We start from the raw sequence: 14,227 nt of genomic DNA on the forward strand, positions 1-14,227 counted from the left end.
TGGAAGATCCCACTGTTGGTTGATGGTGAACCGTCAACGCCGAATGTCTGCGAGGAACTGGGAGAGTCTGTGACTTTGCTTTCCTGTCATGGAAATAAACCTGTTTTAAGGTGCAGGCGAGCTTCAGACTCATTCTTCTCCAGCACACAACTCATTGGCTTTAAATCCTAACTCTTGACTCCATTGCCAATCAAACATCTATCTAGCTCGGCATTGTAAATATTCAATGGCCCAGCCTTCATTGCTGTCTGCTAAGAGAATTCCAAAGACTAAATTCCCTCTGAGAGAAAGGAATTCCTGTGTACAGTGTTGGTCTTGTGATGAATGTAGGAATTTTAGCCATATTGTATGATAGTTATTTGGTGCCAGAGTTAGAATTTGACTGCTGCAGTCAAGTCCCAGGCTAGCCACACGGATCCCTGCCGTCTATGGCAAGGTCTGCAAGGCATAATGGGCGACAAGATGAAGGCATGTAAAATCGTCGGCTCCAACGCTCCAGCACGGTAGCATGGTGGTTAGCATAAATGCTTCACAGCTCCAGGGTCCCAGGTTCGATTCCCGGCTGGGTCACTGTCTGTGTGGAGTCTGCACGTCCTCCCCGTGCGTGCGTGGGTTTCCTCCGGGTTCTCCGGTTTCCTCCCACAGTCCAAAGATGTGCGGGTTAGGTGGATTGGCCATGCTAAATTGCACGTAGTGTCCTAAAAAGTAAAGTTAAGGGGGTGGTTGTTGGGTTACGGGTATAGTGTGGATACGTGGGTTTGAGTAGGGTGATCATTGCTCGGCACAACATTGAGGGCCGAAGGGCCTGTTCTGTGCTGTACTGTTCTATCTATCTACCTCTCCCTGATGAGCTCAACGCATTCTACGCCTGCTTTGAGTAAGAGTTCAGCGAGAGCGAGCCCTCCACCCCAGAAGCCACGGATGAACTTGTATCTGAGATCACCACTGCAGATGTCAGAGCAGCCTTCTCGAAGGTTAACTGGCCCGGATGGGGTACCCAGTCGAGCACTCGGGTCTTGCGCAGATCAGCTGGCGGGGGTATTCAACCTCTCTTTACAACAATCTGAGGTCCCACCTGCTTCAAGAAGACAACCATCATCCCTGTACCAAAAAAAGTCAAGCAGCGTGCCTTAATGACTATCGTCCAGTGGCTTTGACATCCATCATCATGAAGCGCTTCGAAAGGTTAGTCATGGCACAAATCAACTTGAGCCTCCTGGATTGCCTTGATCCACTACAGTTCGCCTACCTGCACCTTAAAACAGGTTTATTTCCATGACAGGTCCACTGCAGACGCCATCTCCATGGCCCTGCACTCTACCCTGGAACACCTAGATAACAAAGACACCTATGTCAGACTCCTATTTATTGATTACAGTTCAGCCTTCAACACCATAATTCCTACAAAACTCATCTCCAAACTCCGTGGCCTTGGCCTCGGCTCCTCCCTCTGCGATTGGACCCTGAACTTTCTAACCCACAGACCACATTCAGTAAAGATAGGCAACAACACCTCCTCCTCGATCATCCTCAACACCGGTGCCCCACAAGGCTGTGTCCTCAGCCCCCTACTATACTCCGTATACATGACTGTGGCCAAATTCCCCTCCAACTCGATTTTCAAATTTGCTGATGACAGCACCGTAGTGGGTCGGATTTCAAACAATGATGAGACAGTGTACAGGAATGAGATAGAGAATCTGGTGAACAGGTGCGACGACAATAATCTCTCCCTCAATGTCAACGAAACTAAGGAGATTGTCATCGATTTCAGAAAGCGTAGTGGAGAACGTGCCCTGTCTATATCAATGGGAACAAAGAAGAAAGAGTCGAGAGCTTCAAGTTTTTAGGTGTACAGATCACCAACAGCCTATCCTGGTCCCCCCATGCTGACACTATAGTTAAGGAAGCTCACCAACGACTCTACTTTCTCAGAAGACTAAGGAAATTTGGCATGTCAGCTACGACCCTCACCAACTTCGACAGATGCACCATAGAAAGCATTCTTTCTGGTTGTATCACAGCTTGGTATGGAGCCTGCTCTGCCCAAGACCGCAGGAAACTACAAAAGGTTGTGAATGTAGTCCAGTCCATCACACAAACCAGCCTCCCATCCATTGATTCTATCTATAATTCCCGCTGCCTCAGAAAGGCAGCCAGCATAATTAAGGACCCCACGCACCCCGGACATACTCTCTTCCACCTTCTGTCAGGAAAAAGATACCGAAGTTTGAGGTCAAGTACCAACCGACTCAAGAACAGCTTCTTCCCTACTGCCATCAGACTTTTGAATGGACCTACCTCGTATTAGGTTGATCTTTTCTCCATACCTTGCTATAACTGTAACATTATATTCTGCAGTCTCTTCTTCCTTCCCAATGTATGGTATGCATTGTTTGTACAGCATGCAAGAAACAATACTTTTCACTGTATACTAATACATGTTACAATAATAAATCAAATCAAAATCAAATCATATTTTAAAAGAAATCCTAGTTTTAAAGACAACAAACGTTTTGGGAGCCAGGGATACAATTAAGCCAGCCTTAAAAGCTTGGGCTAATGCAGTTTCGTTTAGATTAAGGGGATTCCCTGTGGAGTTAATTAGATGTAAACTTGGTAAGATGATGTCGTTACTGGGTGGAGCTACGTTGTCGGGCATTGTGCAGAAAGAGGGTCGGTGGAATTCTCGATGAAACTGTGGGCAGATGTCAAGCAATTTCCCCTCTGCAGTTCAGTTGAAAGATATGTCTGCAGTCAGAAGAGCAATGCAGTTGGGTCGGTGAACAAACTAGCAGAAACAGCTTCTGAATAAATACAGCCAAAGTTTCTGCATGGTTCTGACAGGAGTCAGATCTTTTCTTTAAAGGATGGCCAGAAGATCTCTCTTTCTTAAAGAACGTTTCTGTGTAGGAGGTATTCCTATGTGTAAATGGTATTTTAACAGTGGATTGAGAGCTGAGATTTTTTTCCCCTTGTTGATTGAGTGGGAATAAAGATAGCAGTTCAGGGTTACTGAATTCACTGTATTGAGTAGCATTATTGAAGGAGTAATTGTAAGCTATTTTGTGGTGTGATGTTAAAGATATCTTAATACTGTGTTAGTTAGAAAATTTATTTTAATTTACCGTATCCCTGTTTCTTTATGAAATCACTCCTGCAGTGAGTTATCCTTTCCACGCGGCCATACAAAATTAAAATAAAATATTGGGGTTTCTGTCCAGTATCTAAGCCACTGCTGGGGTCAATTCTGGGATCATAATTGTCTCCTTACTTAAGGAAGGATTTACTTAGATCAGAAAAGGTTTACTAGGCTGATTCCTGGGATGCATGTGTTACTTACGAGGAAAGGTTGAGCAGATTGGGCCGGTTGGAGTTTAGAAGGATGACGGGTGACCTTATTGAAACATTCAAGATTCCGTGGAGGCTGTAGGTGCTGAGACGATGTCTGTTCTTGTTGGGTATTTAGAACGAGGGAGGACATTTGGAAACGTAAGCGGTCTCCCATTTAAGCTGGAGATGTGGAGGATTTTCTTCGCTCAGAGCGCCCCTTAATATTTGGAATTTTCTTCCATATAAAACAGTGAGTTAGACAGATCGTTGATCAACAAGGGAGTCAAGGGTCACTGGGAGGACAGGCAGTTCTGAAGCAGAGTCAAATGCCACTTGAAATGTTGACTCTCACTTTCCAGATGCTGCTGAAACTGCTGAGTATTTCTCACATTCTGTTTTTATTTCCGATCGCAAGCTTCCACAGTATTTTGCTCTTATTTAATGAGCATTTTCCTTTCTCTCCTTGTCTGAGGATAGCAGAGAAATAGGCACTCCATCAGATTTGCTAACTCCCTGTACCCTTGATTAGTGTCCTGAATAGGTGAGGTTTCATCTAAGACCATAGAAAGGTAACCATGCAGAAAGAGGCCATTCAACCCATCGTATCTCTATCAGCCAAAAGAGAGAGTAAAGAACCTAGCCGTTCATTTTAATTTCATTTTCCTGCACCTGGTCCGAAGCTTTGCAGGTTACACTTCAGATGTCGATCCATATATCTTTTCAGTGAGTTGAGCATTTCAGCCTAAACCGCCGATTTTGGCAGAGAGTTTCAGACGCCCACCACCCTCTGGGTGAAAAAAGTTTTCCCTCATGTCCCCTCTTATCTTTCTACCAATCACTGTACATCTGTGCCCGCTGGTAATTGACCCCTCAGTCAGAGGAAGCAAGTCTTCGACGAATAAAGATTATTTTTGCACATTCATCTGTCCTGATGAATGTGGAAGAGTGCACAGCCTGGAAATTACCCCTTGGAGTCTTGTACGTTCAAAGCCCAGGGTCAGAAATGGCCTTGTGTATTTGAACAAGTGCGTAGAATGAAAAAAGTTGATTTTCTAAATCACACCCAAATGCGAGGCGCAAACTATTTAGAATGTATTTTATTCAAATGGATTCATTTCACAAAAAAGTTAGAAGCAATATCAACTTGGTTTGCAATCAGACCATATTTCTGCAGGATGCTTTGAGAGCTCCATGAATGTAGTATTTAAAATTGAAACGGCTTTGAAAAATGAAGTCACCTTTTCATATTGCTGCTTCATTTTTTTAAGGGGGGAGGTGTGATGAATGTAGGAAATTGTTATATGTTATATTTTATAATTGTTGCAGTAATGTTATTTAAAATCCTGATTTAAGTCTGTCTACTAAAGCTGTGATTAAGGGGTCATAAAAGTATGGTAATCATTGGTTATAACCATTTACTTAGATGGCTAATGCAACATTGTTTTGACTTTGGAAGATCCCTGGGTGTAGATAATTTATGAAGACCGAAGAATACCTTATGATGTAATTAGTGGGTATACCCAAGTCTGTGTACGTTTGCAGTTTGCCATAGAATTTTAGTCTGATGAGACAGGGCTTTAGCTGGCTCCTGGACAGATCTCTCCAAGGTCTTTGCAAAGAGAAACTTAATGTAAACCTGATTGTTAACTTTATTTATAAGTGGTTTTCGAACTACATTGATTTGCTTAATTAGAATATATATATATATATAGTTGCAGGTGTAGGGAGCAAGTTACAGTTTTTACTTTTATTTAAGAACTGTTTTAACTATTAACTGTAAAGCTGTTACTTTGTTGCTAATGTGATTGATTCTGTGTTTAAATTAAAGTTATTTTAACATGAAAATCATCTATTGGCCAGTAGTATCACTCCTGGGGCTAAGTATCCTCTCCTCACAGTTTTACAAATTGCAAATTGTTGGGGGGTTTTCGTCCATGATCCTGAAACATGAAACTATATAGATTTTTTCAAATGAGTGACAATTCAGTTTTCATCATCATCCTGTTAAGAAGCACAAGACCATAACATGGCACTGCACAATACTCTGAATGAGAGCACTTGGCTCCTTATCTGTGTATTGTATTAATTTGAAGCTGTGTGGTCTGGTTGGGAGCCTCCAATTCCTTATCTAAGGATAGATAGTACTGCACTGGAGACAGTCCAGATATTGTTTACTAGGTTGATCGCGAGTAAGGAGGGATTTTCTTATGAGGAGAGGTTATGAGGAAAGATTGAGTAGGTGGGGCCTGTACTGATTGGAGTTTAGAAGAATGAGAGGCGACCTTATTAAGATGTATAGGATTCTCAGGGGAGTTGACAGGGTCAATGCTGAGAGGTTGTTTCCCCTTATGGAAGAGAGCATGATATCAGAGTAAGACAAAGATGAGGAGGAATTTCTTCTCCGAGGGTACTGAATCTATGGAACTCTTCACTGCAGAGGGCTGTGTCGTTAGGTATGTTCAAGGCTGAGGTAGACAGATTTTTAATCAGTAAAGGAATCAAGGGTTATGGGAATAAGCCAGGAAAGTGGAGTTGAGGGGTATCATAGAATCATAGAATCCCTACAGTGCAGAAGGAGGCCATTTGACCCATCACATCTGCACCGATCCTCTGAAAGAGCACTCCACCCAAGCCCACTTCCCTGCCCTATCCCAATAACCCCTTAACCTAACCTAAACATCCCTGGACACTAAGGGGCAATTTAGCATGGCCAAATCTCCTAACCTGCACATGTTTGGACTGTTGGGAGGAAACCGGAGCACCCGAAGGAAATTCATGCAGACACGGGGAAAACGTACAAACTCCACACATTCACCCAAGGCCGGAATTGAACCCGGGTCCCTGGCGCAGCGAGGCAGTGCCGCTAGCCACAGTGCCTTCCCTTTCATTTCCGATCAGTCGTGATCTTATTGAATAGTGGAGCAGATTCGATGGGCCGAATGGCCTACTTCTGCTGCTACGTCTTATGGTCTTTTGGTCTTGTGGAATGTTATTTCAAGCGATAGCAGGAGAGCCAATTGAGACTGCCAGCTGAGAAACCTTTCATTTCTCAAAGTTTGTTTTTTCTTTAAATCTTATTCAGCAACGGTACTTTGAAACAAAGCACTGATACGCTGCCTGACCAAAGGAATTAGACAACTTGATGTAGTCAAATTTCACATGCATGTGCTCCGCTGCCCTGTATGTTTGTTTTTTGAGACGACCGTTAATCAGTCAGTTTAGTTCCCTGTGTAGCGTATCTATGGACCTTTGTCCATGCTTTTCTTACAGTTTGAGAAAAAAATAAACTCCCACTGCAGTATGTTTACAGTAGCTGTAAGGAAAAACGGAACAGCTACATGCATCAAAGAAGCGCCGAGGATTTTGTGTATTTTCTGAAGCTAATAAAATAATGTTATTCCTTGGGTTGCTGACTAAAAAATATAAAGCAAATATTAGTTTTAAAATCGGTTTTGGAGATGAGTTCTAATTTCTGAAGCAGTTCTCAGAGCACAATGGCCCTGCGGTGAGTGGTGAGGTGATGGAACTTGCCCCTGACCTCAATGGTAGCTGGCTGCAAAGACCATGAGATCCCTAGTGTTGATTTCCCTACACCCGATGTTCATTTGAGTCCAGTGTCGGCTGCTGGAGCTCTCCGGTGTCCACTGATGACATCAAGCCGGCGAAGAAGCCAATCCCGGTGTTGTATTCTCACAGGCAGCAAACCAGGAAGTAAACGGCACTGATTATGATTCAATTTCTAAATTTTTTTACAGAGAGTGTAATAGATGATTGCAGCACATACATAGGATTAAGATAAAAGCTGAAATGTACTAACCTTTATTTTAAAAAACACTCAGTTGGATCTTTTAAAATCATAATGCAGTAAGCTACATTTCCGCAAAAAAAAAAGTGTTTCCGAGCCAGAGAGGTTGCACCACATTAATTATGGACATGGTACGCTGTTATTAACCCAGGTCAAGCAGGTATAACTTTTCTGAACGTTTTTACAGTGAGACTGAAGTCCTCACGACTCGAAAACTTCTGAAATCCCATGATTTGTCATGATTTTCTGATTTGTCATGAATTAAACTTTACAGAGCAGAGAGTCTCCAATTTGACACCTGGACTTTGACTGAACAGATTTGGTCAGTACTCTACAATGGCCCTCAGCTGGGAAGGGAAGAAGTCATCCAGAGTTACAAGGCCGTGGAGAACGTGCATTGACACTCCAGCAACGTTAGGAGTTTATGTTGCCAATTGTGAACCAGATTGTGCTGGCCTTAGGAAAGTGCTCTGCTATTAACGGGGTGGAATATCTGAATTTAAAAGTCACTGGCCCCAGGAAGAATAATTATATTGGATGAGTAGCATCCACAGATGGGATCTGATTTCTATTGGGGGGGATGCATAAAGCAGATGTGCGATCACTTTGTATAGACAACACAAGCTATAACCATTCTGAACTGTTACTGTTGAAACTGCAGACAAGTGGAAGGATTAGTCAAATGTGAAAATGATACTGATCTAAAACTCTAAGTGGATTCTTGTTCACGGTTAAATGACTTTAACAGGTTTTAAGCAACAATTAGCTAAATTAAGCAAGTTTATTGCTGAACGTTCTGAATCACACAAATCTCTTTTCATCTTACGTATGTGGTTTATTCATTTGTGCCTTGTCCAGAATTGATTTACAACCGAGTATTGCTGAAAAAAAGAGAAATGCCTTCAAAGCTCTCAGGGCAGCTTGCAAGAAAATGGCAACAGTGAAATCCTGCTTGAAAAGAGAGTGCTGATTGATTGCTTGGAAAGTGGACTCTTGATTGGTGGAGGCGTTGCCACGGGAAATGCAGCAGGCAACAGTTAACTGCCGAGCTAACAGCAAATTAATGCTGATGCTAGAATCTGAAACAGAAGCAGAAAATTCTGGACAATCTCAGCATCTGTGGACAGAGAAGCGAGCTAACGTTTCGAGTCTGGATGACTCTTTGTTAAAGCTTTTGACTTTGCAGACTTGGAACGTCAGCTCCCTTCTCTTTCCAGTTAACTGCCAAGCTCTTGATCACAACAATACTTAAATGTACACTGAACAGTCCACGTAATCCTTTGCCTCTAGATTTTCTTTTAAAGTGACATGAAGCTCATAGCGTCAATATATTTTAACCACCTAACAAAGATTGTTTCAAGAAAAATCTCATCAAAATAAGAACGTAAGAAATAGAAGCAGGTGCAGCCCATTTGGCCTCTCCAGGCTGCTCCATAGCATCAAGGCTAACCTGGCTGTGTCACTTTCCTGCCTGTCCTCCCCTAACCTTTAACTCCCTTATTGATCCAGAATCTGTCTATCTCAATCTGGAATATATTCAACAACCCAACGTTCACTGATCCCTGGGGAAGAGCAATCCAAAGATTGACAGAAGAAAGTTCTCCTCACCTCAGTCGTAAATGGGAGACACCCTTATTTTGGAATTGTGTTCCCGAGTTTTAGATTCCAACACGAGGCGAAACATCCAATCAACGTCCACTCTGTCAAACCCCCTCAGAATCTTTTATGTTTCACTAAGACCACCTCTCATTCTTCTGACCTCCAGTGAATATTGGCCCAACCTGCTCAACCTTTCCTCAGAAGACAGCCCATTCTTTCCAGGATTTGCCTCGCGAACCTTCTCTGAACTGTTTCCAATCCATGTATATTCCCCATAAGTAAGGAGAATAAAACTGTACACAGTACTCTAGGTAGGGCCCCACCAATGCTGTGTATTGTGGCAAGATCTTCTTCCTTTTATATTCCGGAAGCTGGATTCTCCGCCCCGCCGTGCCACATTTCTGCCCCGACCCGCCAGCAGGATTCTCCGTTCCGCCGGCCGGTCAGTGAGGTTTCCCATTGTGGGGCAGCCCCACGCCTTCGGGAAACAACCGAGTGCTGGGAAAACAAAGAATCCCGCCCCATGTCTTTGGCAGTAAAGGCCAACATTCCTGTTGCCTTCCAAATTACTTGCTGTACCTGCACGCTAAACTTTTGTGATTCATGTACAAGGACAGTCAGAACCCTCTTGATTGCAACATTCTGCAATCTCTCTCCAGTTAAATCATATGCTATTCTTCATGTCAAATGGACAAGCTCACATTTTTCCAAATTATGCTCTGTCTGCCACATTTTTTGCCTACTACCTGACCAATCTATATCCCTGTGCAGACTCTTTGTCCTCCTCAGAAATCACTTTCCCACCTATCTTTGTATCATCAGTAAATGTTCACAAAATCACATCAGATTGGTGAAATTGGGACTCCTTGGGATTGATTGAGGCATTCAAGATGATACCGGATTTGGCCAGTGTAGATGGGGAGCAACTGTTCCCACTCGTCAAAGGACCGAGAACGAGAGGGCACGCGTTCACAGTAAATTGATGAAGAAGCGAAAGCATTGTGAGGAAAATCTTTTTCACGCAGAGTGTGACTAGGATCTCAAATGTATTTCCCGAGACTGGTGAAGCTGATTCACCTGAGGCATTCGGAAGGAAATGAGTTGGTTATCTGAAATGGAACAATGTGCAGGGTTACGGAGAGAAGGCAGGAGAATTGCTCATTCAGAGAGCTAGTGCAGACACAATGAGCAGGATGTGTGCCCATTCTTTCTGTAAAGATTCTGTGATAGCTAATCCTCTATTGATCCTATCCCCCGAATGCCAAAAGTTCTTATTTTGTGCAGTACCCTGTTTTGTTGTTGCTCATCAAATGTCTTTGGGAAATACAAATATACTACATATCGTGGTTCCAGCTAATTTACACTCTTGTTCACATTTCTCCTTCTATTAGTTTTAGTCAATCTTGGCTGGTTTCTATAACTTCTGGATTACCACTAATCTTCACAGCATTGTTTACCTTATCTTTCAATTGGGTGCCACCTTACTTAGCCACGGATTGTACATCCTTCTCTTAGCCTCTTTCTTGATTTAATTCTTCCTTTAGATTTTGAGAGTACTAAGATAATATTCTGATTACAAAGTCCACACACTAAGTATCTGGCATGGTTATTTTCGAGTAGTTTTGGTCCATGTTTTACATTGAGAAATTTTGCCATGTTTGTTGATGGTTCTACAGAAATTACTTCATCCTGTTTTAGAAACTACAGCTCATCCAAATATCTGACCTATCCTGTGCCAAGTCTCATGTGTCCACAACCTCTTTTCGACATTCTCTCCCGCTCATTCAAATCCTCCAAATTTTACATCATTATTTATTCCTTCACGACTGCGGGTGCCACTGGTCAGGCCAGCATTCTTGTTGCTCATCCCTAATTGCCCTTGAAGTGAGCGCCTTACGGGTATGTATGATTTTGCCAATAGTATTTCGAGGGATTTGATAGGGTGGACTAATATTTACGAACTTTTCAATTAGCCCCTTTTTAAATAATCAGATGGAATTTCTGTTAGACAATTAGTAACCAATCAAGGTAGGCGGTTGCTTGTGCAAAGCTATACTTGATGAATTTATGACTCTGATGGTGCCACAAAGTCTGAGTTCAAGGGTTTTTCTGCTTTTGAAGGAGTAATTAACATTTATTCTAGGATGACGCCTTATGTTTAAACAAACCATGTATTGCTTTAATTGATCTTTGCCAGGGGGAACCTTTGTTTTCTTATACCTGTGGGGCTTAGGTTAAATATGTTGACAAGAGAATGTGACTTTATTTCTGACTGTTTGGTGTCAAAAGGGAATTTGTTTGTGATGGATTGTAAACCTCTGCAGTCGGAGGAAGTAACTGATAGATCTGGGTCTCAGTTTATGACCTTTGAAGCAGGTATTGCAAAGGGGGAGTGATCGAAGATGGTTTGCACCTTTTACAGCCAAAAGGACAGGTGAACTTGGGCCATTTCTAAAAGAGGAAGTGCTAAAGAAGTTGCAGCATGGTAGTATGGCTTCACAGCGCCAAGCCCACAGGTTCGATTCCCTGCTGGGTCACTGACTGTGCGGAGTCTGCACGTTCTACCCGTGTCTGCGTGGGTTTCCTCCGGGTTCTCCAATTTCCTCCCACAGTCCAAAGACGTGCAGGTTCAGTGGATTGGCCACGCTAAATTGCCCTTAGTGTCCAAAAAGGTTAGTATGGGTTATTGGGTTAGGGGGATAGGGTGGAAGTGAGGCCTTGGGTGGGTCAGTGCAGACTTGATGAGCCGAATGGCCTCCTTCTGCACTGTATGTTCTATGCCAGGGGTGGGCAAACTTTTCTGTGGAAGGGCCACATTCAGAAATTCACAATTTTAAAGGGCCGCATAGTATATTAAGTAAAATAATTAATATTTTAAATAGCCAAAAATAAAAGGTTTTTAAAGAAAAAAGAAGCAATTAATTTTTATTAATTAATATTTTAAAGTAAAAACTTTACATGAAACACATTTATTTGAAAAACAAAGTAACTCAGTTTAAAGAAAAAAAGCAATTAATTTTTATTAATTAATATTTTAAAGTAGAAACTTCACATGAAACACATGTTGTGCAGAGCAATGATCACCCTACTCAAATCAACGTATCCACCCTATACCAGTAACCCAACAGCCTCTCCCCCCCCCCCCCCCCCCCCCCCCCCCCCCATTAACCTTAATTTTAAAAAAATGTAAAAAAAAAAACATTTATTTTTAAAAAATTTTTATGACTTAATCTTGGTGGGTCGCATAAAGACCTTTGGCGGCCCTCATGCGGCCCACGGGCCGTAGTTTGCCCACCCCTGTTCTATGCTCTATATTCTAAATGATGAGATACTGAGGGATAGAGGTTAGCGAATCAGTGCCTTTGTTGGCACAGTGATATCATGGCTTCTGGAGTGTGACTCTTCTGGACACAGTTCAACATCACTTCAAAGAAAAAGGAGAGAGACATTGGTTGTGCTGACAACCAATTTCTGGGATGTTGAGAGATAAGAAACATCTATGTTGTCTTCATTGTTTCTTGTTAAGAATATGTAAAATCTTGCTTAATAAATTCTGCTTGATTCATAAATACTAGTTATTTGTACCTTGTAGGTCAAGCACACTGGTGGTAGAAATTAAAAATTTGCAGTTAAGATTTAACTACATTGCTGAGGATCACTAGATTATTTAGGACAGATCAGGTGGGGACAGCAGATTTCCTTCCCCAAAGCGCTTGAGTGAGCCAGGTAGGTTTTTATGGTGATGGATGATTGTTTCATGGCCAGTACTAGCTTTCAATTCCAGATTGTATTAATTGAATGATTTTATGGTGGGAATGCCGTGGTGGGAATTAAACCCATGTCCCAGAGCAATAGCCTGGACCTCCGGATTGCACGTCATCACCACTATGCCATCTCTCCCCTAGCTCTAGGGGTGACTCTAAATCTGACCCAGACCTGACCATGGTTCTACGGGCTGTGCTTTCTACTAGATACCTTCCCTGATTCATTGGGGTGCAGACGTTTCAAGAGGACCTGAAATAATTTGAAAATGATTTTCCATACTCAAAGATATATATTAATCTTTCAAACAAATCAGAAATGGATTTAAATACACTTGCCCACATGGTTATCTTAGAAAAAACATTTCCAAGCAATAACACAACAATAAAATACCATTTTCTCATCTAATGCAAAACGTCTCAAGAGTTTTTAAAGACACGTCCTTTTTTTGAGAAATGTTCCCTTCTGGTATTTTTATTTGGGTTGGAAGATTACAAAGCATGTTGTGGTAGTGGTGATGTGTTAAAGTTTACTTAAAGGAAGGTTGCTGTGGCAACATACACTTCTTACATGCTTGGTGTAGCCTGGAGCTATGGAAAGTGAGGCCAGAAGCCCCAGTTCTTTCCATCAGATTCATGGCTGACTGGGAATCTTCCCCCACTCTTAATGCCTCTCATTGGTGAGTGAGGAAAGGTTTTTGCAGATTGATACGAGACCCGTTGGGCCACCTTATGAACATACCTTCCTTGGCCATCAAGCCCTGAGGTGGGACTCGAACTTCTGAATCAGAGGCAGGGATGTGGTCACTGCCCCACAAAACCGCCCAAAGGGTGCCTCTCGTCAATATGAATTTGCTGTAACGATCCGTGATGCCATCAGCATTTATACCGGTAGGCAAATGAATAAGAACCTAAATCATCATTAAGCCAGTCATTCATACTGTATCATTCTTTTAATTTTATTCAACATTTCTTCATTTATTCCCTGCTCCCATTAATGCTCATGCCTTACGATGTCTTTTGGATGGAAGGCAAAATTTCGTTCACAAAGCTGTGAATACGTCCAGTTTGTTTCTGCATCGTGGCCAAAGCTGGTTCTGATGTTACAAAAAACTGTAGACAGGCAAATTGTGACGAAGTCTACAAAGGGATTTCAATAGGTTAAGTGAGTGAGCAAAACCTTCTTAGATGGTGCAATATGTGGGAAAAATGTGACGTTGTCCACTTTGAAAGGAATAATGGGAAAGCAGAATATTATTTAAATGGAGAGAAGTGGGAGAGGTGAATGTTTCTGGTTGCGAAAGACTGAGTTAAAGTGACATGCTGCATTTAGGGCCTTACAGCTGCCCCAGGTTTCTCAATGAAAGAAAATATTCTTTGCAACTAAAAATATTATTTGCAACTAAAAACACTTAAAAATATTAACCTTGCATTTCTCACTGCGATGATGTGACTAATGGTGGTACATTACTTTCCATCACAGACTACCTGGTAACATTACCCCACGTGCAAAAGTACTTGAAATCTGTACGGTACATCGAAGAGCTACAGAAGTTTGTTGAAGAGGACAATTACAAGTAAGTGCATCTGATTGTTTTTCAACCACAGTATTCAGTGATAGATCGCATTGTTTCGGGAAGTAACTTGTGTAACACAATGCTCACTTGCCAATACACTTCTGTAACTTAAACAAGTATAAGAGACTCAATGGGGAATTGCCAAATAACTT

General features: G+C 42.1%; 1 protein-coding gene across 4 annotated transcripts in view; it reads left to right on the forward strand.

The window, feature by feature from the left end:
• ralgps1 (Ral GEF with PH domain and SH3 binding motif 1) overlaps nt 1–14,227 on the forward strand; it is a 723,987-nt gene that overhangs the window by 503,358 nt on the left and 206,402 nt on the right. For all 4 annotated transcript variants that reach the window (XM_038781972.1, XM_038781971.1, XM_038781976.1 and 1 more), the window contains exon 11: nt 13,982–14,075. In XM_038781972.1, coding sequence (XP_038637900.1) covers nt 13,982–14,075 — 94 coding nt within the window. The remainder of the gene's footprint in view (nt 1–13,981; nt 14,076–14,227) is intronic.

The sequence above is a fragment of the Scyliorhinus canicula genome, chromosome 21 (assembly GCF_902713615.1).
Source record: "Scyliorhinus canicula chromosome 21, sScyCan1.1, whole genome shotgun sequence".
In the NCBI taxonomy this organism is placed as follows: domain Eukaryota; kingdom Metazoa; phylum Chordata; class Chondrichthyes; order Carcharhiniformes; family Scyliorhinidae; genus Scyliorhinus; species Scyliorhinus canicula.